The sequence below is a fragment of the Stegostoma tigrinum genome, chromosome 29 (assembly GCF_030684315.1).
Source record: "Stegostoma tigrinum isolate sSteTig4 chromosome 29, sSteTig4.hap1, whole genome shotgun sequence".
NCBI classification, from domain to species: Eukaryota; Metazoa; Chordata; class Chondrichthyes; order Orectolobiformes; family Stegostomatidae; genus Stegostoma; species Stegostoma tigrinum.
Window position 1 is genome coordinate 38,612,863 of NC_081382.1, and position 26,422 is coordinate 38,639,284.

Genomic DNA, 26,422 nt, shown 5'->3' on the forward strand with positions numbered 1-26,422 from the left:
GGAATCACATGAAGGCTAGTTCAGGAGTTCAAGTCTTCAGCACTGCTGTCAGGGTCCTAGTCTTTTCCAGTGGATTCACCTGTTTAGCAATATTATCAAGTGGAGTGAACCAATTGGCTGAAAATTTTCGATTGGAGATGCTGCAAAACTCAGGAGGTGGCTACTCAGCCTTTCTGGCTCAAGTTGGCTGCAAACACTTCAGCCATTTCCTTCATACTCACGTGCTGGGCTCTGCATTATTCAGGTTGTTTTGTGGAGTACATCCTCCTGTGACATGTTTAATTCTCCAACACCGCTACACACTTTTTAACCTGGTCTTTTGTTTGTTAAATTGCTTTACTCACTCAATCTGTAGCAAACATATTGTCACCAGATTCATAGTTTTTTTTTACAATTTTGTTCTAACAAGTAACTTCATACAGTTATCGCAGAATCCCAACATTGTGGAAAGAGGCCATTGAATATATTGTTGACCATTTAAGAGTCAAATTGTCATGCATCTGGAGCCACATATAGGCACAACTAAGGACAATATACATCCATCACTACAAAGGGTATGAGTAAACCAGATATATTTTTACGACAGACAGTTTCATGGTCACCATTACTGATATTGATACCAGATTTTCAATTAGTTCAAGGTGAAAAGTCGTCAGTGCATTGTTTGGTGAAAAAGCTGTCACACACTTACATGTAAATTAATCCCCGGGAGCCATTAGGGTAAAACAAGTAGCAGGATGGCAGTGAACGGATACCAAGTTTTTCCATTAACTTTGTGTCTGTATCCAACACTCGTTTTACAATAATATTTTCGTACTGCATCAAATCAAGTATCACCTGTGAGAAAACAGATTTAACATATTACACCATAAGCAATTAAAATACTTAGATATTACAAGCTATTACATCAAACATCTGCTTGTTTCAAAATAAATACTGCTCTGATTGTTTACCAAAGAGAGAGTCTGGCTTTAACAGCTCATGCAAAACACTGAATATTACCAAATGGCCACCGAGATATGTAGTCCTGGAGGTGGGTTCACACTCAACCTTGTAATTAGTCCGAGTTTTCCCAGCACAGCACTGAACATGGACTGTTTTTCCCATTTTAAACTAACTCCAGGGCACTGTTTTGTTTCAATTTTAGCCAAATTAAAACAAAAAAATTCAATCCAAAGCATAAAATCTTCAGATTTTTTGGTGCTATGTCTTTGGGTATATTGGTAGGTGGTGAGGAAGATAGGTAGATCAGAAGGTAGAACAGAGCAAAGGATGGATACAATAAGCCAACAAAATTCAAACTCACCTCCCGACCAATGTAGGAAAATTCTTTTTCAAATATAACAGCTGTATAGTGCTTCTGGTGTTTTCCCAATAAAGTCAGAACAGAGCTAGAGCTGAAACAGGGAGGAAAAATGTTTTGAAGGCCAGTCACTTTTCAGCAAAAATACATTTCACTCATAAAATGTACAATGTATCTGCCATGATGATTTCAGTTACATATTTCAAAATGTACACTGGAGATGGCTTTAGAAGTATTTGTTTTATAAAACTTAATCCATGTTTTGTTCTATGGCAAAGTAAAAGTCAATACATTTTGAAAAGTTTAGCTTTTAATGCCATGTCAGCACAACGTGGTGAGTGTTCACAACCATGGTCAATACAGCCAAGTGTTTTAATCCTCCCCCATCAACTTCACAATGCAGATTCTTGCTTGTTTTCAACTCGAATAAACCAATAACCACCAATGTACTTCATTCAAGTGGCCACTGCTCACAATAATGCATATTGTCAGGTAAATTGATTGTTGAGCAGTCAACTCAAAAATCTTTTCTTCACTTTGTTGATATACTGCGTTATAATCTGGCTTTGCTGTCTATAAATTTGGATTGGAAACACTGAAAAATTCATTCCCTCTGCAGTCCATGGGATCCACGGTCAATTATAGCAGTTTGATTTTTCACCCGTTTCAGCAAGAACAGGAATTGAACTCAGGATATTCCTGCCTGTATGTCCAGGTGCTAAAACGAGGAGTGCTCCAGGATGAGTGATGATCAGCCAATTCCCTGCAATTTTGCAGAGATTGAGGGGAAAACAGATCTACTCAGGTGACATTATAGATATAATAAACAGAAACTTAAAGATGTCAAAGGAAGGAGGAGATAGTCACCAGGGGCATGCTCTTCCAGAAACTGCTGGGAGTACCAGAGGTGGACGGGGGGTAGCTTTGAGTGTGGGAGAAAGTAGGTAAAAATGTCCCAGACTCAAATAGGGAAGAAAAAAAAATGTAAAAATTGCAGAAGCACTTAAAATTTAGTAACTTGCTTCAAAATTAACTAATGGTTTAACTGCTCAATACCACAATAGTAAACCAAACTGTAACATTTCTCAAAACTTGTGACTACAACAGTTAAAAAGGCAGCCTGTGTGAACTGTGCAAGAACAGTTCCATTTGAAATATTCGAAATGGAGTTATAGGAAAACACTAAACATTCAACAACAGTACCTTGCTGTGCTCAGCATAGGACAAGCAGGGGGCTTGTTTGCACTAGTGTGATTTTGTAGAAAGTCAATCATGATTTGTCGCATTGTTTCTAACTCTCTGTTTGGTCCTGAAAAACAAATTATCCTTTGATGGTATTTTGAAATGTAAAAAAATAGACAAGGTTCATGAAATCTTGACCTTTGGCCTTCAAAAGATAAATTACAAAAGCACCACATTTCACCATCTTTAGTCAGCCACAACAATTAAGTGTTTCAAATCCTAGATCAGTACTGAAAAGGTTGAAGATATGGAGGTTCAAGTCAAACTTACTCAGGTTTAAAAAAAATGTTGAAATATGATAATGAACCTGCATCAATAATGATCAGCGAACTCAGAGCAATATGAAAATAGGGGGAGGCTTCTCGATGACCAAGGTGTCAGTTAATATCACAAGTTTGATTTCCAGTAAATAAATAAATGCATTTTTTCCATCCCACATACTTTGTGGCTCCATATTTTTGTTCCACTTAGGCTTAAAGGCCTTTAGTATCTTCATTTAAAGTAATTTTTTGCAATTTACTCCTCAAAAAAAATTAAATATTGTCACTGTATCAAGTACAACATAACTGACTTAGAAACTTTGTTAATAAGGTTTTCGCCAGAAAACCTTTTACTCCTTTCATCTTTAAAATGTAAAGGGATAGTAAAGGGTTTTGATAAAATGCATACCTATGGTCATGTGAACCTGTAATAACCTGACTAGGTAATATAGTCATGTGTACAAACTTAAATATGATTGTTCAATAGTCACATATGAACTTGGAACGCAAGACAGAATGAACACTTAAATAATAAGACCCTACCTGCAATAACATGAAAAACCATTGACTTGGATTTGTCACAAATATTGAGACATCTTTGATTGGTACAACTCTCATGCAAGCATAAATGCTTAGACAGAGAAACCCAAATCTCATTTGGTCTTTAAAGATTCAAGTGTTAAAAGCTTGTCTGATAGCATAAAATTTTATGCTATGTTTCCTTTAACAACTAATAGCACAGTCTACCAACCACTGCCGATAAAACATTAGTAATTCTACTGTATTACTTATGTATGTTATGGCAATGTTATTGGACTAATAATCCAGAACCCCAGACTAATGATTGAGCACGTGCGTTCAAATTCCAATTTCAGAGATTGAGAAAGTGGGAAGATTTTTAAAAAATTTGAATAAAAAGCTAATGGTGACAACATTAAAACATTCTGCTTCACTCATGTCCTTTCTGGGAATATGTAACCAGTCTACCATCATATGTCAGCCCAGACTCTCAGCAATGTAATTGATTCTTAGCTGCTCTCTGGGCAATAAGGGATGACCAGTTTGTCAAGTTAATATTCCACAAACAAAAATAACAAAAAGTAGCTGACTCAGCTGGTGCCTTAAGTCCCATTAAGGACTCAAACGTTGAATCTTTGCTTTTCACTTTTACCTAGTATTGTGAACTACTTTTGTATACTGTTTTTTCATTTAAGAGTTCAGAGTTTACTTAAGCTGTCATCAAGTAAAAACAGAAAGAGCAAGAAAAGTGCATTTAGTCTTGCAGCTTTTGAGCAGAGAAGTATCGACCTCAACATTTTCATTTGAAATTGAAGCAATATAACAAAATTTTGACAGGATAGCACGTTCACAATTGATTTTGGGGTCAAAGAAAACAAGCTATATGTTTGATTTTTCAGCAAGTAGAGAGTGAGGCACAAAGGATAAAGAATATTTGATTTTATTTCCTTCGAAAGGTCGAATAAAAAAAACAGCAAATCAAATACAGGCTGCGGAAGGACACATTGGATGTTGTATCTGACCTTTTCATGCTAAAACAGAAAGCAAAATACCATGTAAGCCGGAAATCAAAATTAAAACAAACAACATGAAATACTCAGATCAACTAACATTGGTGGTGAACCATAGAATCCCTACAGTGTGGAAGCAGGCCATTCGGCCCATTTGGTCCATAGAGCCCTTTGAGTAGCATCCCACCCAGGTCCCCCAACCCCCCAACTCTATTCCTGGACTTCCCATGGCTAATTCATCAAGCCTGCACATCCCTGGCCACAATGGGCAATTTAGCACGGCAACCACCTAACCTGCACATCTTCGGACTGTGGAAGGAAACTGGAGCACCCAAAGGAAACCCATGTAGACCAGGATGCAGCTAGTCACTCAAGGCTGGAATCTAACCAGGTCCCAGACGCTGTGAAGCCACAGTGTTAACCACTGCACTGGGAACGTATCATCAAAAGTGGGAAACAGATGTTAGAAGCTCCAAGTACAAAGATGCAGAAAGCAGAAAAAGAACAAAGGAAATCCTGTAGCAGGGCATACAGCAGGAGAGATTAAGTGGCAAAGGGGATGATGGCAGAACAAATTTGCCAAATAGTAGGTTTGGAGGAGTAAACAGGAATCGGTTTCATCAATAGCTTCTGTCTGAAACTCTCCTGTGCCAGAGCAACTTTCCTTCGAGTTTCATGGTTTGCATGGAGCTTGGGAGCCAGTCAGGGTGCTGATACATTGACTTCCAGTTTCAGAAGCTGATGCCGTGCCTGGACTTCAGCAGTTTGAACTAACTCAATTTTTTAAAATACGGGAGTCCCTCATTTAACCGTCTTAAAACTTATCACTCATTTCTAGAATAATTATCAATCGGTACTAAAGAGCTTCAACACTGCGAAAAGGAGAGAAGACAAAGCTTTTCATCTTACACTCCTCAGGACAAGGACAAGGACATAAGAAACAACTTATAGTAATCATGTTCAGAAACATCCTTAATTATGCATCCACCTGCTTCTGTTTAATTAAGTTATAGTGGCATGTTTTGAGCAGATACCCTGTAAAGGTAGTTATATACATTATACATTACACAGAACCCAATTTGAAGTAGACAAAAGAATTCCTACTTATATTGCACCTTTTTCATGGAAAAAAAATGCATCACGTGGACTGTCAACCTATTACATTCCCATGTCAACATTGATAGCTCACTATTCTTGCTGTATTGCCACGATACTGATGGCTCAACCATTCAGCACCTTCTTTTCATCCTTGTTCACTTCAGCAGGAAAAATAAACAAACTTAAACAGAACTACTGAAATATTCTGAGATGCAGAGGGATTTCGGCGTTCTGATACATAAGTCACAAAAGGTTAGCATCCCAGAACTGCACACCATTAAGGCGGCTAACGGGTTACTATTGTTTAATTTAACAGAAATTAAACACAAAAGGAAGGATGTGATGCTATGGTTATTCAGAGCATCGGTGAGACCATATTTGCAGTTCTGGTTCCTGTATTTACAAGAAGGATGTAAATGCATTGGAAGCACTTCAGACGTGGGTCAGAGTGATAGCTGGAATGGGCTGCTTATGTTATGAAGATAAGTCGGTAACTTCATTCATTTCCACAGAAGTTTGGAAAATTGAAGCGTTACTTGACTGTACTGAAGAAGATTCTGAACATCTTGACAAGGTGGACCTGGAAAAGATGCCTCCTCTTGTGGTTCAGTCCAGAACTTGGTGCTACTGTTTTACAATTAGGGGTTGTACTTCCACCGCAGACAAGACAACACTGAACACTGGAGCTTTGGAACTCTGCCTCAAAGTGGAGAAGGTAGCGTTATTGAATACTTTTAGTGCAGTAGGTAAAGAATCAAGGGTTATTACAGACAGATGGGAATGTAGAATTTAAAAAAAATAAATCGTCCCCAACTATAATCAATTGCAGAGCAGACTCAAGGGAGCAAATCATTTGACTTCCTCTCCAATTGCAGATGGTTGCCTGCTGTACAAATTGGTGTCCCTTTTCTCTGACTGCCATCCCCCCCAAAGTCTGTTTGTTCCCTTGTCCTGGCAAGTGCAAGGGGAAAAACAATTATTTAACTTTTAAGATAGATAAGATACTTTGAGGCATAGCACTAACACATGCTGCTCACACTTTCATTGACATTTGGCAGTTTCAAAAAATAAATGCAAATACGTAGAACAAAGTTTCTTCACGAAAAGCTTATAACATTACACAGTTCTGTCCATCCTAATTTTTTTACAAATTGGGCAAAAATTGAGTAGAATTAATTTTTATTTCAAGCAGTGTTAGATTAGCATTACCACATAGTTTGGTGTAAGGTAAACGTGAGTTAACATGCTAAATAAATAGATCTTTATTTCACACATATTTCCATGTTTTGCATTAAAGCTTGTGTACTCTACCTTTGTAACTTTCTCCTGTTGTGAACTGGGTTGCAAGTGCTTTGAAGTACTAGAAAAGCAAAACAAAAGAAGTTAACAATGTTAAAACTGCCTTTTAGTGGCAGTTATGGGAGTTGGTAGAAATAAAATGGCTTACCAAACGCAATTAAATTTTATATTTTAGCTCCAGGACACAGAATCCTCATGTGACGGGGGGAGTGGGGGTGGGCAGGAAGGAGGAGGAAGGAACAAAGAAACAAACAATCATTCCACTTGACCTAAAATTACAAAAGCTGCAGTTTTGTCCACTTCCAGACTCAGTAGTTATTAATTTACACTTTTATCTGGAGCACAGTGTTCTAAAACAAATCTGGTCCAGTTGCCTACCAAGCCATACGATGATCTGAAATACAAGATGCAGCATACCTTATTGTGAGAAAATGAAATTGTAATTAAGCTTTGAGTTAATTTTCAATTATACAGACATACAAAACTGGATAAGTAGACCACTGGCCCTTTGGAATTGCACCACAAAAACGAACCTAGCTGATCAAATTGTGGCCTCAGCTAAAAACTTTCCTGCCACTCCCAAATCCCTTTCAAGTGAATTCTTGAAAAGCAATTGTTGCTGGCACCAATGCCCAAGTAGAACTTGACAGATGGTAGAGTCAGTGGATCAGGGAACAGTACAAAAAATGAAATGCTAAAGAGATATTACAGAAAAAGAAATTATACAACCGTAAGATGTAGGAACTGAATTAGGCCATCCAATGGGAGTGTGCTGTGCCACTCAATGAAGTCACAGAAGATCTGATAATCCTCAACTCCACTTTCCAACTTTTTCTGCATAACCCTTAATTCCCTTAATGATGAAAATTCTACCTCTTTCAGCCTGTTCAATCACAAGGTCAGAAACAGGGATGTTTGCTGACGACTGTGAAATGTTTGGCATCAACCCTGACTCTTTAGAGTACAAAGGTCATGCCCATGTACAAAACTAGGACAACATTTAGGTTTGGGTAGACAGTGACCAGTAATATTCAGAACGCCGCCTGGCCTGCTGTGTTCCTCCAGCTCTGTACTGCTCTTTCTATTGGTCAGTTGCTATTTTGTAGATGGCACACCCTCCGCTGCAGTCACAGAATGGCAGGAGGGAGTGAATATTGGTTGTGGTGGACGGGGTGCCAGTCATGCAGGGCTATTTTGTCTTGAGTGGTGTCTCACTTGTATATTGTTGCATCTGCATTCTACAAGTAGGTAGAACTTCAAGGGTGACTGTTATTTTTTGTGCACTGTTTGTCATATGCTCGGCTTTCTAGCTTACATTTAATTTCATCAAACCTTCGGGCAAGTTAACAAAGTACCACACACCCAACAGCAATCCAATACAACATCATTGGAGACCATCACATTTACAGAAAGTTAGCAAAAGTTACTGGTTTTGTAAGGCATGATAATGCAATAGTGAAATATGCAACGTGGGGAAAAGAAGCATTAAATCTCAACAGAATACATGGCACGGTGATGGAATCGAGAACACCAACAGAAAAGATAAATGAGTGATCTAGAAAAGCTGATTGAACACAAAGCTTCTTCTCTTCAAAGGCCAGTTATCAGCTATGTTCTTACCCTAAAGGTTGGATAGAAGTGAATGCCATATTCTCCACAAATGGCAAAATTCTTCTCGTCGGCACAGTCCATCACACCTATACGGATTGCCAATTCCCACTCTGAAATAGCAAAGTTCAAAGTATTACTTCCATGATATGAACCCAGCAATCTTCTCTTTTTTTAAAATCTAATGAGCTTTTAGTTAGTTCTAAATAATTTACAGCCCTCCCTTTCTTTAGCTGGTCAGGTGCATAGAGCTCTGCATCTCAAGTCAAAGCTCAGAATGTATGCAGGAACTAGTAATAAAAAAATTCAAATCCAAGCATATCGAAATTCACAACATGACCAGAGATGTAGCAGCAATGTAGATGACTCATCTGACTTGCTTGCATCCTATTCAGCCTCATGCATGTTTGATTCTAACCTAATAATTGTCAACGCAGGTCATGAATGCGTCATTGAACAACTGAACAGTTCAAAATCTGCACTTACAAAATAGTTCTGTAAAGCCTCAAGGGAAGAATTCAGTACAGAGTAATCCTTTGGAATATCAAAATATCAAAAACCCAGACAACAGTTGGAATAGCAGTTTCAATATTCATTGAAGGAGATAAACTGCCTTAAGGAGCGTGATAATGTATTTTTTTCCTTCATTGTATATACCAAAGCCATTGTTCTTGTTACTGGGGACTACACAAGTTCATTTCAGGCACCCAGAGTGCGATTGGGTGGTTCTTGCCGTTTTCAGATATGGCTTATCTTCCACTGAAACCCACCGATGGGTTTTGATTTTACAAGTATAATATACATTAACATGTGCTCCCTCTTCAGAGGCATGCACTTTGGATACAAAACTGTACGTGGTTAAAACATTGAAGTAAAAACTTCACACCACTAGATACAGAACCTGGAGAAAGTGAAATAATTCCAACAGGTGAAATATAACAAATACAAATGTCAAAACATCTACTGCAGATGAATGTTCACCAAGGAGATAGCAACACTTCTCCTTCCACAATATCTTTGGCACCACATAAAAGTAAATCAAAATGTCAAGCAACATAGAAGATTATACAGGTATTCTACACATTCGTAATTTTGGAATCATTATTTAAAATTGAAAAACTGTAGAATAATCATTTCCAACGTTCCTGTGATCAAGCTGCCTTTCAACATACAGCAAGTGGATACATTATTTGTTACACATGGGACTACAGTGGCTCTTACGGTTAGATTTGACCTCAATGACTGGCGAGAATTCCTTTGCTAGAAGTTTAGCTGAAAAATCAAATTGATTGTCTTACTGGGTAGTTATTAGAATCAAGATAGCTGAATGAATCATCTCGGTTATTACTCAATGCTGAATTATTTGTTCCAATCTACGTCTGACAAAGTAAAGAGCTTGCAGTGGATAATGACTGAGCAAACATTTCATTCGGAGGATATGGCCAATTTTTATTGGTTGGGTCACGGAGTTATATCAGAAATTAGTACTAGAAAATAATTAAGTCCAGTTATCATCAGGAATGCTGAAATTCATAATGTGCAGCATCATTACGAGCGTCAAAGGCAGGCAACAATAGTAACAACTTTCATTGTGCAGATCGAGCGTGTTTGCACAACAGGAGCTGCAGGATACAGTTAAAATAATGCTAAAACTATTGGAAGAGGTGGAATTACTTAAAATGCTCAATTGAAAACACAAATGACATTTTTACCCAAAAACGTGGACAGAAACTGATGGATCAGAAATATAGATAACACTGTGAAGTTGGATGAACACAGCAGGCCAAGCAGCAGAGGAGCAGGAAAGCTTGACGTTTCGGGTCGGGGCCCTGCTTCGGAAACACAGTTGCTATATCAAGTTGATTTCTGTAAAGACGTGATGGGTCATAAAACATGGTTTCATATTGACTGGAAGAACATACAACTGCACTGGAAAAGGATATCGTTCTCAGATTTGGGTATACTGGATCTTTGAGCTGGCTCAAGGTGGATTCACATTATTACTTGTGCAATAAACATCATGATTCCGGTATTACAAAAGCCATGGAATGATTGTGCCCAAAACTCCTGTGATGTGAGGTGCATTTCAACATACACTAAGTGAAATCATATTTGTTGCAGATAGCACTACACTGGCTTTTGTGACTGGATCTGAAGTAAATAGCTGGTCAGAATCCCTTGTTAACTGTGATGCTTCATGGTGGAGCAGGAACATGAATCTCATTTCTATACAAGAACAGAACAGCAATTGTGATCAAGTGTTTGACTGCAGTTCTTGGGGCAATTCAACATAAATTTAGCATTAGGACTTTTCCAAATCAGGAATATTTTGCTCACGGGTACAACATACCACGCTGTTGGGTGGCCAACAAGGGGAAGGGGAGATTCAGTTCCTCAAAAAAAAACACACACAACTCATGGACAAGGCAAAAAAGGCAAAATGTTCAAGGTATGGATTGCAATGACAGCTTTGGGGGAACAACAGATCCAATGGATTATCAGCATTGGAACTGCTGATTGGAGTGGAGTGGCAAGCACCTATTTATGAACAGAACTCACCAGCAACTATTTTTAATGGAGAAGTTATGCAGAAAAAAGTGTCAATTAAGCCTACATTAGAACATTTCACAATGACTGCTTCATTGGCTTTAAATTCCTTTGGGACACCCTGAGATCATGAAAGGTGTGTGAAGTAACCATGTTCCAAATATATGGTATTGTCAGAGGAACATATAGTTCAAAGGCGCGTTTCAGTAAAACCTACAGCAGGATGTATATTTTTAAAACAAGGACAAAACCAGGTCACAAGCACAACATTGTTAACTCTAAAGATACGACTTCGCTAACACAAATTCGATGCACACACAAAAACTGTATCCAACAGATTCTTGCTTAAACATGTGCATGGTCATGTAGAATGTTATCTCTGATAAGTAAAACAGCCAAAGAAATACTCAGCCTAATGGCTCATTTTGCTGGATGCTGTAATTTGAATAAAGTGAGCAAATGTACCTTCTGCCCAGCTCAACTTTATAATAACAAATACAAGATGACACTGTAGACATTTGACAGACATGCTTCAACAAACATAGGTCAATGTTCATGGTAATCTAGTTTCATAGAAACTTTTAACTTGATATGTAACTATTAACCATAGAAGTTCATGATACCTCAACATTACCTGCATAATTCTGTGATTTGCTAGACTCACTTCAGATTTGTTTTGAGCATACTGTGTCTCTCACTCTGGGAATTAAGGCAACTTTATGATTACACGTGAAGAGATCCCTATGTTCTTGTAAAAAAAATCAATAGCAACGTCTGAATTTAATTATCTCAATAGAAACAACAATATTAACGTTTCTTTTTGGAATTTTAGTTTTGTGATGCTTTTTATTTAAATACAAATTGCACATTGTCTTTTCTTCATGTATTAAAAGCTCTCACATGAACTTGACTCAAAACTTTTTGATGGGGCAACAATTACTAAAAGAAGTTTCATCTGGATGTTTATAACATCTGGCAACATCACAATGCAGCGAAGAACTTGTTGAGAATTATACCATCAGAAAGTAAAACACATAGCTAGCTTTGTACCTTTGAGCGAAAGCAAAATCAAACTCAAGAAATCCAGTCATGCGCCCATACGTCTGGTTGAACTTGAGGGGAATAAATCAGAAGATGCAGCTGATCTTACCATATTTGGATACACAGAGTTCAGTTTGTACTACTTCAGATGTCAAACCTAGAAGGCTTTAAAGCTGATCAGCAATTTAAGTTAGGTGAACTGGTCTAGATCCTTCAAGAGCAACAAAAGTGTAACACCTTCATCATCTAGGAATTATTAGAATCTCAAAAGGATTCCAGATCGGAAAGCTGCCAAAATAGCACTTTATTCAAAAATGCGAACTTTAGGCCAGTTAACTTAACATCTGTTTACTGGGATAAAACATTAATATATTTTTAAAAAGGATGTAATAGCAGAGCATTTAGAAGTACGTAATATGATCAAGCGAGTCAGAAAGGCTTCCTGAAGGGAAAACATATTTGAGACTTACTATAATTCTTTGGCGAAGTAACAAGCTGGATAAATTAAGCAGCTGATGTAATACATTTGAACTTTCAAAAGGTATTTGACAAGGTACACACATTAGGTTACTGAAAATAAGAGCCTACAGTACATTAGCATGGATATGGGATTGGCTAATTCATAAAAGACAGTTGGGATAAACAAGGGGACATTTTCAGGACGGCAACTCTAACTACTGGGCCACAATTTTTAACAGTATATATTGATGACTTGGATGAGAAAACTGAATGCATTCTAGTTGAGTTTGTGGATGATGAAAATAGGTGGGAAGCAAGTAGTGAAGATGACAAAGGACAGACAGATGGAACATAACATGGGGAAATTACATCATACACCTTGGCAGAAATCAGAGTGGAGTTAATTACTTAAATTGAGAAAGACTATAGAAAGCTACAGAAGACTGTTTTAGAAGTTCCCGTTCATGACAAAAAGCTATCCAAATTCTGCAGTGAACAAGGAAGGTCAGACGGGATGTTGCCAATTATTTCAAAGGTAATGGAGTATCAAAGTAGAGATGTTTTGCTAAAACTGCACAAGGCACTAGGAAGACCACAGCTGAAATACCGAAAACAGTTTTAGCCTTGCTATCCAAGATATACAGGCATGGGTGGAGGCTCAGAGAAGGCTCATGATGTCAAGTATGAAACTGTTTGAGAGGTTGAGTTAATTGAGCCTGTGGCCATTGGAAAATATTAGAACAAGAGGCGACTTTATTGATACACAGAAGATTTTTGGGGAATTAAGGGTAGACGCAGAAGGTTGTTTTCCCACTGTGAAAGAATCTAGGACCAGAGGGCATAATCTCAGAATAAAGGGTCGCACATTTAAGACAGAGATGAGGAGGACTTTCTTCTCTCAGAAGGTAGTGAATCAGTGGAATTCTTTATGACAGAGAGCTGTTGAGGCTTTGCCATAAAATGTATTCAATGCTGAGAGTGACTATGAATCAAAGGAATCAGGAATTGTGGGGAAAATGGCAAGAAAGTGAAATGGAGGATTATCAGACCATCCAAGATCTCATTGAATGAAAAAGCTGACTCACTGCACTCAAATAGCCTTCTGCTCTTACATCTTACTTTTAGGAACCTCCAGGCATATTTACAACATTTGAGCAAACAAAACATAGGGCAAGAGGTCAAAAAAAGGCTTGGGACCATGATCAACAAAGAGTCTATACTGGCAACTGGAAAATTAAGTTGTACTCCTTGGCCTACAGAATGCAAAGAGTACGATTTTGTACACAGCTGTAACCAAACTGATCAATTTGCCTTCAGATTTAAAGGCCATGTGAAAAAGTGCTGTGTGTCAGTCAGATTTGGCAGCACATGTTGAAAACAAATAATTTTTGATGTTGCTCAGGTACAAGTTTGTGTCTCTCATTCTAACTTACACAAGCAATTGGAAAAACAAACAGCAATAAACCTTAATCACTGTGCAGTTGCACCTTTGGGAATCTTTTCCACTGATAAAAAGAGATTGAATCTAATTGGTGCGTATATTCCCCAGCCATCAACCCTTTAGGGAGAAGACTGACAGCAATCATAGTCAGGTTGTTCTGCACTTCAAAACTTAAAGCAACAGCAGATTTAAGAGATAATGGGAACTGCAGATGCTGGAGAATCCAAGATAACAAAGTGTGAAGCTGGATGAACACAGCAGGCCAAGCAGCATCTCAGGGGCACAAAATCTGACGTTTCGGGCCTAGACCCTTCATCAGAGAGGGGGATGGGGTGGGGGAACTGGAATAAATAGGGAGGGAGGGGGAGGTGGACCGAAGATGGAGAGAAAACAAGATAGCTAGAGAGGAGAGTATAGGTGAGGAGGTAGGGAAGGGATAGGTCAGTCCAGGGAAGACAGACAGGTCAAGGAGGTGGGATGAGGTGGTAGGTAGCAAATGGAGGTGCGGCTTGAGGTGGGAAGAAGGGATGGGTGAGAGGAAGAACAGGTTAGGGAAGCGGAGACAGGCTGGGCTGGTTTTGGGATGCAGTGGGGGAAGGGGAGATTTTGAAGCTCATGAAGTACACATTGATACCATTGGGCTGCAGGGTTCCCAAGCAGAATATATGAGTTGCTGTTCTTGCAACCTTTGGGTGGTATCATTGTGGCACTGCAGGAGGCCCATGATGGACATGTCGTCTGAGGAATGGGAGGGGGAGTTAAAATGGTTCGTGACTGGGAGGTGCAGTTGTTTGTTGCGAACCGAGCGGAGGTGTTCTGCAAAGCGGTCCCCAAGCCTCCGCTTGGTTTCCCCAACGTAGAAGAAGCCACACCAGGTACAATGGATACAATATACCACATTAACAGATGTGCAGGTGAACATCTGCTTGATATGGAAAATCATCTTGGGGCCTGGGATAGGGGTGAGGGAGGTGGTGTGGGGGCAAGTGTAGCACTTCCTGCGGTTGCAGAGGAAGGTGCCTGGTGTGGTGGGGTCGGAGGGGAGTGTGGACCGGACAAGGGAGTCACGGAGAGAGCGGCCTCTCCGGAAGGCAGACAAGGGTGGGGATGGAAAAATGGCTTGGGTGGTGGGGTCGGATTGTAGATGGCGGAAGTGTCGGAGGATGATGCGAGCTTTAAGACCAGCCTGTTGCTCTTGGGTAGTAGCAAAATGAACATTATGGAAAAAAAAACACTATTCAAACAAAGACAGCAAATCAGGTAACTACTCATCAGATCCATTTAATTGTGGGTCTAAATATTTCAAGCAAAAGTGTCAGCTGGTGTATATTTTAACTGAAGTTGGAGTGAGAACATTTTGCCATTGGGTCTGTTACGCCAAGGTGCCCCATGTCTGTTAGGGTGCCAACAGTGGCACACTACCATGGCAAAAGCTTAACAGTAATCTCCAAACTTTAGAAGAGTTATAGCTTCCTCGCCATGCCTGCACAGAAGATCTAATCCGGTATGAGAACATGGGAATTACCAGCTGTTGACACCAGCTGGCATCTTTCCTACTGAGTGTATATGGAATAAAGGTCAGATTGAAATCATTGTCCTCTATCAGAACTGATAAATAGATTAAGAACACAGACCACGAAATTGAAAACAGAACAGAAAAGCAAGACACATGCATTTCACAACTGTTACTTTCCTTTGTCTTTCGAAGAAAGGAGACAAAGCAGCCTGGAAATTTTCACTGCAATTGTAGATCACACTGCAAAAGAAAATTCAGCTAATTTGGCATTGTTAGGTGATACAGTACAGTCTTTGTTCTGAAACTCTTGGGCAAAGTTTATTCCGCCAGCTTCAAGGTTACCAACTTTCAAATTGCTCTCATGTCCATAGTACGAGTTGTGGGTTTATCAGGCAATAAACAATGTAACATTCAGGCAGCACAGTTACCTTGTGATTGTTTTTGAATCAGCTTTTTCCAATTACTGCGGTTATTTTTACTTCAAGGTCACTAATCCACTTAACCAATAGAATCTTCAACTGATCTACACAATTTTAATTAATTTAGAAACAAAGATTAAAGTATATATGAGAAAAACAAATCCACGTGTAAAATGAATGTGAGATTCTTCCAGATGTCATTTCACATCTTCAAACCTGATTCCAAAAAGAAATGCACACAAAGGTATCAAATGACCCGGTGTCAATATGGATGCATGCCGCCAGAACGAGGCACAATTTTGATATTGAATTGCTGTACCATAAAAATGCATAAAATGAGGCAGCTTCTTGTTAAAGCACTCATCGATTCTAAGCATTCAAGAAAGCGGCCAATATATTTGCCCTTTGCATCACAGTCCAGTGACTCAAAACAGGCACCAGCCCCAATTACAAGTCTTCAGCAGCAGATGGACATCAATTCACACTGAACACAAAGGGGCAACAGTTTCTGCATGAACACAGTGGAATGAAAAGCTTGGTTTCAGGGCAACTCGTTTCCCAGCACTTGCCTGCTTCCACCTGCCTATATCCACAAGTTTAATGAATAGGGGGAATTGTCATGGTACTAGAAATAGGGCATCACTCAACAATGTAAGCTGTGGCTATAATGACTCCCAATTTTGATGGGCAAGAGCCAGGTTTGTTTTTAAATTCTAGACACTCGTAGCTGCACACAAGGAATTTTTAGGCATAGAGTGGGAAAGAGAAGACAATGGGGCAAACACATCGTACGAATATACTGATAAAGTAGCAAATTACTAGAGCATTCTGAACATAAAGCATTATAGTCTTTATTACAATAATTATCAAATGACATTAAAAACGTTTTTATGTATTCTCTGACTGAGTAGTAGGTAAATTTACATTAAAAGTCAGATAAGTGCTTCAATCTAATAATATACACTACTATCGCACATACTTTGCATATCAGTGTAGGAAAGCATTTCATAGAACCAGGCAATGGGAATAGGCCATTTGGTCCTTTGAGTCTGTAGTGCTATTCGATAAAACAAGGTTATTCTGACTGTGGTGTCAACACCACTTGCCTGACTGGCTTCCTTAACCTGGAATTCCTGGTCTATCAGCTCAATCCTGAATAAATTTAAAATGACACAACACACTATTTCTTCAGTAAGAGAACTTTACAGACTAATAAAGCCCTGAACAAAAAAGCTCTCAGCTGTCAAACGAGATATTTTCTTTTCAAACTTGTACTGCCTAGCTTTAGTTTCTCTCAAAAGGGTAACAATCTTTCAGAATGCACCCTTTCAAATCCTCAGAGATCACACACATTTCCAGAAGATCATTTCTCACTCTAAACTCCAATTCAAAATAATCATTTCAATTATACAGAAAGTAACTAATTTAACCATACTTGACAGTCAATGGAATTACCATCACTAATATCAACATCTCGGGCATTACCATTGACCAGAAACTCAACTGACTCGCTCTACAAATACAGAGACAACATAACAGCTGGTTAGACCCTAGGAATACTGGACACGATCCAGGACAAAGCAGCTCGCTTAAGTGGCACCACATGGACAAGCAATCACTCCCTCCACCACTGAAACTCAGTAGCAGTAGTGTGCATCAGCACTGAAATTCACCAGGGATCTGCTGATAGCACCTTCTAAACCCACCTCCATCTTGAAGAACAGCAGCAGTAGGTACATGGGCACAGCACCATCTGCAAGCTGCTTGCCATCCTGAATTGGAAATAGATTGTTGTTCCTTCCCTTTCACTGGGTCCATGTCCTGGAATTTGGTTCCTAAGAGCCAGACTGCCATATCTGCAGCACATGGACTGCAGCAGTTCAAGAAAGTAGCTCACCAGCACCTTTCCCAGGGCAACTAGGGAAAGGCAACAAAGGCTGGCAGGCCAGCAATGCATATGTCCCACAGATGAATTAAAAAAATGAAGCTGAATTCAAAGCAGTGGGAGAGAAATAACTTTAGTCCCCTAAAAGGAAAAGGGTATAGCAATGTTTTAGGAAGAACATCTGAAGCTCATTGCCATGGGACAGTTTTGGCCGTGTTCAATTTTTCTGCTTTTCATTTGATATTGACGTGACTTTTGAACTTTCTAATGCCAATATCTTTCTCATGTGTTCACAAACATCGTATGCTCAGTTATCAAACTGATTTCCAATCGGTGGTAGCATCTGTAGAAAGAAAAAGATAAACGTTTCTGGGTCACTGGACCCAGAACATTACCTCTGGGTTCTCTCCACAGATGCTGCCTTATTTGCCAAGTTTTTCCAGCAATTTGGTTTTTATTTGTTGCATATCTCCACTGTTCAAAATTCTTTTTCATTTTAGCAATTTTAAAAGCGGGTAACTGTAAATACTTAATGGTCAATTAACAAGGCAAAGTTCATTTTGAATTCAACACTATGCGGTGTAAGCATTCTATTTATCCAGTGGTTCTGAAACGTAAAACAAGATTTATTTGCAAATGCCTTTTTGTCGGGGGATGGGGAAATTCGAAAATTCTAGCATATACAAAACACTAGACAGAAAACTCTGAAATAAATCTTATTAAGTAAGTCTGGCAGCATCTGTGGATAGAAATCAGTGTTTTAGAAGAAGGGTCGTCAGACTTCAAACTTTAACTCTGCTTTCTCTCCACAGATGTTGCCAGACCTGTGGTTTCAGATTTTCAGCACCCGCAGTTCTTTTTTTTAAAAAAGAATATTTCATTGGTCCTCTTTCAGAAAGATTCAGAAAATTTCAACCCAAATCACAACACTACTAATTTGAGACTGTGATAGAGAATGTTGGAAATAAATGGTGACAATGAAATCCGCTCTTTTGAAGTTGTGGTCAACCTCAGATCATTTGGCTGTTATACAAAGTCTAGTTGTTTACAGAAAACATTAACTTCAAACAGCTTCCTAGGTCGAATCACACCTATAAAAGGTTCTTACTATCTATAGCTTTGCATAGGTAGTCTTTCTTGTGTGTCAAGAAATGGAGTCTGGACACCAGTGAGTGTTGTTCAATGTGGTTCACAATCTTCAAAGCAGACAGAGTTGGAAGAAGGAAAAAAAGAGATTAAAAAATACAGAAAAAGTGGTGGTGCAGAGTCCAAAGTATCAAACATTCAAAACAAAACTAACAACATTTTTGGGAGTTGTAATTAGTTCTCAGGTGTTCCATGAAGATTGCACAAAATAAAACTGAATACTTATTTGTATTTCAATTGTTATAATTGAGGTCAAAGTGGTATTATCCAATGAGTAAGTATTTCACCTCCAAATCCTCTTTATAACCCAAGTTAGTTTTAAAAATACATTTATTTTAGGATCTGAGCATCACTGGTAAAAGCGACACAGTTTGTCAATTTATCATTTCCCAGCAAGGTGGTCAGCCATCTTCCTAAACTGAAATCCACAGAATTTAGCAACACCTACAGCACTTTTGTGTAGAGATTCCTAGGATTCTCAGCCATGAGATGGCTCACAGTTAAAAGGGGGTATGTGACTTGGAGAGGCACTTAAAGGTCATGTGTCCATGCACCTACTGCCATTGTCTTTCTAAGCCAATCCTTCCCACTGTAACTCCACTGCAAGGTTTGAAAGCTGTCCCTCAGTGGGACCTGCACGGTGTGGTGAGGAGAACAGGTGAGATCAGGGGTGATGAGGGGCCTGGAAAAATTGGGACACATCAGAACAGTGGCACAGCTGCTATCAACACAGTGACAGCTTGACAGAGGGCAGCGCTGCTTTGGGGCTTGAGACCATACCAGGGTTTCTGACCATACTTTGTTAAGTCCAGTGTAGGTCAGATTAGTCAGACATTTGTAGACTCCAAAGTACTCACAGCAAGTTGCCACAGTGCAGTTTGTAAAGTGAACACACACCGACCATGGGCTGTCAGGGATTGGTATACTGCCAGTTAAAACAGCTGCTGTGTCATGGATGACTTTGAGCATCTTCAGTGCTTTTAGATCTGCACTCATCCAGACTAGTGTAACACATTCCATACCAATGCCGACTTGGATAGATTGTTTAAGGCTTTACAGAATCAGGAGCAGTGTCATTTATCTCAAAACTCATCAGCTTTTAGAAACACAGTGGGTGTGGAGGTGGTTGGGGTTCATCAAGTTGTGTTTAAAGCCAAGATCAAAAAAGTTAGATTTTAAAAAATGTAGTTTGGATAAAAATTGCAAAACTGGCTGCACTTGTTTTTAAATAAGGTAAATCTGCAACAAGTAACCAATAATCAATTATTCTTGACAACATGCATTAAACACAATTGAGGTGTCTTGGCCCGAAACATCAGCTTTTGTGCTAAGATGCTGCTTAGCCTGCTGTTCTCATCCAGCTCCACACCTTGTTATCTCGGATTCTCCAGCATCTGCAGTTCCCATTATCGCCAATAAAATCTCATCCTCCTTGATGATGGCACTGCCAAGGAAAAGTACTACCTACAAATTGTGTAAAAGCAGAGCCAAAACTTGGCAATGAAAATAAAATCAAAAAAAGGTGCTAACTCACCATTGTGTTTCAACAAACTTGAAAATTTCCATTCTAACAGATTAAGCAATGAGAATTAGACTACCAGATCAGACCTAAGAGTGTTCACACCCCCAGGAAATGTATCCGTGATGTAATTTCAAACAGAAAAGTAACCATATTTCCAAAACTAATTTACTGTAAATAAGCAATAGGGTGATCTTTCTTCTAAAGTGTAGTCACTAATCACAATCCAGTTTGTCTCACCAGTAACTTTCTACTCCTTTCAGCAGATTTGATGCAGTCCTACAGCAATGTGCAAAACATTATTATGAGGCTTTCCAAAGTCATGATCCCTGCTGATGTTAATATTGGACAACTCCAATTCAGATTGAAATCTGACAACTTTTAGCAAGGTGATCCCTCAATTAACATCAATGCACAATGTTGCAGATTTGTAATTGACAACAAAATAGAAGTTTATTATGCACAAGAAATTATGACATACAATAAAACTATTTACATATAACAAATTCAAATCACATTAAAAACTATATCACTATTTATCCAAAAACACACCTTCACAGAACACAAACTAGATGGAATTCCTTTCTCAATCACATCCATATGGATTATTTTATCAGTAGCTTGATTACCCAATCTTGAGAACAAGAGACGCTTTCCGAAATCAGCGTACAACTGAGTTTAAAATACTCTCAGCTTCAAATAACCCTTCAAGGTTTACAACATACATCACTGTCTTCATCATTTCCTAGACTCCTTAATGAGAATTTTGAATATTTTAATATTTTGAACTTTTTAAACTAACCTCTCTCTGGAGTAACTGTGTTACATTCAACTTCAGCCAAGAACATTACAGAACTTCCAAAACGACATTAAAGATATTTTTCCAAGGTATGGGTGCTTCCCTAATGATAAATGAAAAAAAATCCATCCTTGACTTTCTAAATTGAAAGTGAAGTGCACAATTCCTTACTTTGTTCAGTCCTAAAATCATCCCCATGCAAACGGAAGTCCATTGCCCTCCACAAAATTTCATTGTTTCAAAATAAAATCACCAGATCACAAACATCATAAAATTGTTAAATGGAAACAAGCAACACACATGCTGCTCAAATTCAAAAATCCAAGTCCAAAACTAAACAGTATTTCAAATTCACTTCCACCATCCAAAATTTAGGGACCAAGAACAAACATTAGCAAAACAAAAATGGAAGCCTGCCCAATAACATATGGATAGAATTAGCAGCAAGTTAAAAACTTTGATGTGTCAATCAAGATCACGATTACTTTTCATTTGAGATCGACAATGAAACACTTTCCACAACTTAGTTCACCCTGAAGGCAGTTTTTCTTAAACTCTGCAACAGCACTAACTGCAAAACATCTCATGCAAGACATTTTGCTAACTGTATAAAATTCTTGTTATTACTGACATCTAGCCGATCCAAACTTTGCTACAAGAGCAACTAAATGCTGATTACAATCAAATCCAGAGCCCCATAAGCACTTAACCTAAATAAGAGCATGACAGTAGGTGATGAAGTTACACAACTAAGTCTACCTACCACTGTGCAAAAGAAAATTTCCAAATTAGCAACCTCAAATGGAACAGTAAAAGGAATTAACTGAAATGAAGCAATGATATCTCATAACTCACTGCATTCCTTTCTCACATGTAAGATTTTTGAATGAATTATTCCGTTTGAAGGGCAGTACAATGCTTAGCACTGTTGCTTACAGTGCCTAGGATCTGGCCTTGATTCCACCCTCAGGTGACTGTGTATATAGTTTGCACGTTCTCCCTATATCTGCATAGGTTTTTGCCAGATGCTCCAATTTCCCCTCATGGTCCAAAGATGTGGTTAGGTGGATTGTCCTTGCTAAATTGTCCTGCAGTGTCCACTATTGTGCAGGCTAGCCATGGGAAATGCAGGATTATGGGAACAAGGTGGGAGTGATATACTTTGGAGGGTCAGCGCAGATTTGGTGAGCTGAATGGCCCCTGTCTGCACTAGAGTAATTCTACGATCTATGACACATCATAATAAAAGGTGGTTATTCTCACCCTATTTATTATGGTTCAACTTATTAGCTTAACCTCTGAACAACTGATTGAAAAATAGTTTTTTCTTCCTTCTCAACACATCATTATGCTTCCCTTTGTTTGCGAAACTGTCTACACCCGCCTCTGGGATCTGTCTCCATCTGTTCTCTCACTCTTTTACCCACCCCACCACGTGTCCATCCCCTTGCACCTCCTTTCAGAATTCACAACTTGGAGCTTAAGGACTTAGTCAAGTCTGACACCAGGCTGAGTTGAGGGCTTTGAAAATATTTTGCCACAGGAACATCAACATTGATAACAAAGGCCTGCATTTTATGCACATCTCGAACCAGCTTTGAAATGAGAGATTTGCTAGGACCTTTCAGAAGGCATTTAAGAATCATAAGAACATGACAACTGGGAGCTGAAGTAGGCCAACAGGCCCCTCGAGCCTGCCCTGCCATTTAATAAGATCATGGCTGATCTTTTTAAGACTCAGCTCGACTTATCCGCTCACTCACCATAACCCCTAATTCCTTTACTGTTCAAAAATTTATCTAGCCTTGCCTTAAAAACAATCAATGAGGTAGCTTCAACCACTTCACTGGGCAGGGAATTCCACAGATTCACAACCCTTTGGGTGAAAACGTTCCTCCTGACCTCAGTCCTACATCTGCTTCCCTTTATTTTGAGGCAATGCCCTCTAGTCCTGGTTTCACCTGCTTGCGGAAACAACCTCCATGCCTCCACTTTATCTATTCCCTTCATCATCTTATATGTTTCTATAAGATCTCCCCTCATTCTTCTGTATTCCATTGAGTATAATCCCAGTCTACTCAGTCTCTCCTCATAATCCAACCCTCTCAACTCCGGAATCAACCAAGTGAATCTCCTCTGCACCCCCGTCCAGTGCTAGTATATCTCTTCTCAAGTAAGGAGACCAAAACAGCACACAGTACCCCAGGTCTAGCCTCACCAGGACCCGACACAGCTGCAGCATGGCCTCCTTGTTTTTAAACTCGAGTAATGATAGACAAAATTCCATTTGTCTTTTTAAGTACCTGCTGCACCTGCAATCCCACTTTTAGCGATTCATGCACAAGGACACCCAAGTCTCTCTGCACCGCAGCGTGCTGCAATTTTTTAACCATTTAGCTGTTATTCCTACCACAACGGATGACCTCACGCTCATCAACATTGTACTCCGTCTGCTGGGCCTTGGGCCGCTCACTTAGACTATGTATACGCCTCTGCAGACTTTCAGTGTCTTCAGCACACTTTGCTCGACCACTCATCCTCCTGTCATCTGCAAATTTTGACATACCCCACTTAGTCACCAACTCCAAATCATCTATGTAAATTGCAAACAAATCAAAACTTAATCACCTGTAAGCCAAACGAGATCAACAGATTTCATTCCCTACAGGATATTACAGCATGAAACTCGGCTTTGCAGAGTTCGAAGGAACATTTGCACCCCAGGAACGCCAGGTAATGACCATCTCCAAAAACACAATAACCACTATCCATGGACATTCAACAGCATTGGTATCACTAAACCTCAACTATCAATGCCCACAAGGCTACCACTAACCAGAATCGCAACAGGACTAGCCATACCAATACAGTGGCTACATAAACAGGTCAGACAAGAGGAATCCCGCAGCAAGTAACACAGCTCCTGACTCCCCAGAGCCATCATCTACAAGGCGCAAGTCAGAACTGTTAACGGAATACTTTGCATTTGCCTGGACGAAGGCAGCTCCAAAAACACTCAGGCAGTTTGACACCAACCAGAACCAGGTAATCTACATAAACGATTTGGAGGAAAACACAGTTGGTCTACTTAGAAACAACACTGCAGAGCTGGAGGAACACAACAGGGCCAGGCAACAGAGGAGCAGAAATGGGGAGGGTGAAGCGAGCTGGGGAAAAAAGAGACAGAGGAAGGGTGGAGCTGGAGAAAGCACTTCCATCTAGAAAGAAAAGGACAGCATTTACATGGTGACATTACCACCTGCATGTTCCCATCCAAGATACTCGCCATCCTGACCTAGAAACAAATTGTCAGTTTCATTGTGCCAAAATCTTGGAATTCCTTCCAAATGGCATTACAGTCTACCTACAACAGTTTAAGGAGGCAGCTCACCACCACGTTTTCATGTCCAACTAGAAATGAGCCATAAATGCTGCGTCAGCATGCAACATCCACATCCCATAAGTGAATTTTAAAAAGGTGGATTTTTAGGGCAAGTGTTGATGAATTAATTGTCATAATAACTGAGATCAGCCCCATACCAATTCAAAATTAATCCCTACCTGATGCCACATCCATGTCCCCATAGCATTATGCTGGGGTTCTGGATTACGACTCCCCAGTTTCCGCCAAGAGCTCAGAATAGAAAAACTGCCAATGCTACAGGAGTGAATGCAGGAACTCCTTAAGAACAGAGTCTATAGGTGTGATGCTGGAAAGCCTATTCGGCCAGACAGCAGAAGAGCTGGAAAGTCAATGTTTCAGGCCAGAACCCTTCGTCAGGACCTAGAGAACAACGTGGTTCAGTGTCATGGAAGGGACTGCAGTTATTCTAAAGGTTTGGAATCTGTGGTAGCAGCTGATCACAATTACATCCATCACTGCAGAGGGGCTCAGTGGTTAGCAATGCTGCCTCATACCAGCAAAGACCTGAGTAGATTCCAGCTTTGGGCAACTGTCTACATGCAGTTTGCACATTCTCAGTCTGTGTGGGTTTCCTCCCACAGTCCAAAGATATGCAGGTTAGGTGGATTGGCCATGCTAAAAATTTTCCCAGTGTCCAAGGATGCGCAGACTAGGCAAATTAGCCATGCGGGGTTACAGGGATGGGGTGGGGTGGGGTGCTTTTTGAACGGTCAGTGCAGTTTCGATGAGCAAAATGGTCCCCTTCTGCACCAAGGATTCTATGGTATTTGTTATTTCAGCCAGCAGTTATTGCCCATCCAGCAGTTAAGAGTCAAACACATTGATGAGAGTCTGGAGTCACGTGTAATCCAGATCACATAAGGATGGCAGATTCCTTCTCTGAAGGGCATTAGTGATAAGCAGATCTTAAAGTCTTTTTGACCAAACAGGATGAAGTAGAACAAAATCAAAGTTGCTGGAAAAGCTCAGCAGGTCTGACAGCATCTGTGTGAAAAACTATACACTTATAAAATCCGACTTTCTCCTCCACAGATGTTGCCAGACCTACTGAGCTTTTCCAACAATTTTGTTTTTGCTCCTGATTTACAGCATATGCAATTCTTTTGGTTTTTATTCAGGATGATGCAGACTTGCTCATAACGTTAATGCCACTGTTTCTGTTCTATTTGTTAAACTATTGTTTTCAAAAGCATAGTAAACTGCAAAATACATGTTACGGTACAGGGAGATAAATCTTTGCATATGCTGACCAAACAGTAATGGGTCATAAAAATGATAAGATTGAGCAATAAAACCTTAGTCCAAATGTAAACATAAGATTAACAGTAATGCTGTGATTCTTGTATATTAACTCAACAGCACACACAGAAAGCATTGAAAAATTTTGCAATAACGAACAGATACCTGTTTAGCCAAGTACGACTCAACACACAAACACAGCAATTCTCAATCAAATCAAAAATTGCTGGAGAAGCTCAGCAGGCCACAAAACATTTGTGGACAGAAAGCAGAGTTAAAGTTTCAGGACCAGTAACCTTTCTTCAGAAAGGAAGAACTACTGAATCAGAAGAAACCTGAGCTGCTGCGTTTTTTCAGCAAATTCTAATGGTTTCCGATTTCCTGATTCGATAGCTGTTCAGTTATTTGCATAGCAAATCACATACACGGCTAAGGTAGGCAACCTCACGTAATTTGAACTGGAATTTACGTAGTTTCTGATCACTCTTGGTCAAATTTGCGTTTGGATTGAGCACCTAAGCACCAACACTCAAATGAAGTACTAGTAAATAATTTATGAAAAGTATATTTTCACAAATAAACTATATCCATGTCAACAAGGCTTAGTACCCTGCATGCCTTACTAACCATTGTCGACAAGTCCTGCCT

The 26,422-nt window shown here is 39.5% G+C and overlaps 1 protein-coding gene across 3 annotated transcripts in view; it reads right to left on the minus strand.

The window, feature by feature from the left end:
- The window catches only part of qsox2 (quiescin Q6 sulfhydryl oxidase 2), a 78,259-nt gene that overhangs the window by 51,297 nt on the left and 540 nt on the right, over window positions 1–26,422 (minus strand). The window contains exons 2-7 of one of the 3 annotated variants that reach the window (XM_048558745.2): window positions 23,522–23,659; window positions 8,352–8,452; window positions 6,744–6,792; window positions 2,507–2,612; window positions 1,307–1,397; window positions 692–837 (exon numbers count right to left, since the gene is read on the minus strand). In XM_048558745.2, coding sequence (XP_048414702.1) covers window positions 692–837; window positions 1,307–1,397; window positions 2,507–2,612; window positions 6,744–6,792; window positions 8,352–8,452; window positions 23,522–23,659 — 631 coding nt within the window. Of the gene's footprint in view, window positions 1–691; window positions 838–1,306; window positions 1,398–2,506; window positions 2,613–6,743; window positions 6,793–8,351; window positions 8,453–23,521; window positions 23,660–25,939; window positions 25,959–26,422 lie in introns of those variants that run through there. The other 2 variants (XM_048558747.2, XM_048558746.2) reach the window with 2 other exon arrangements.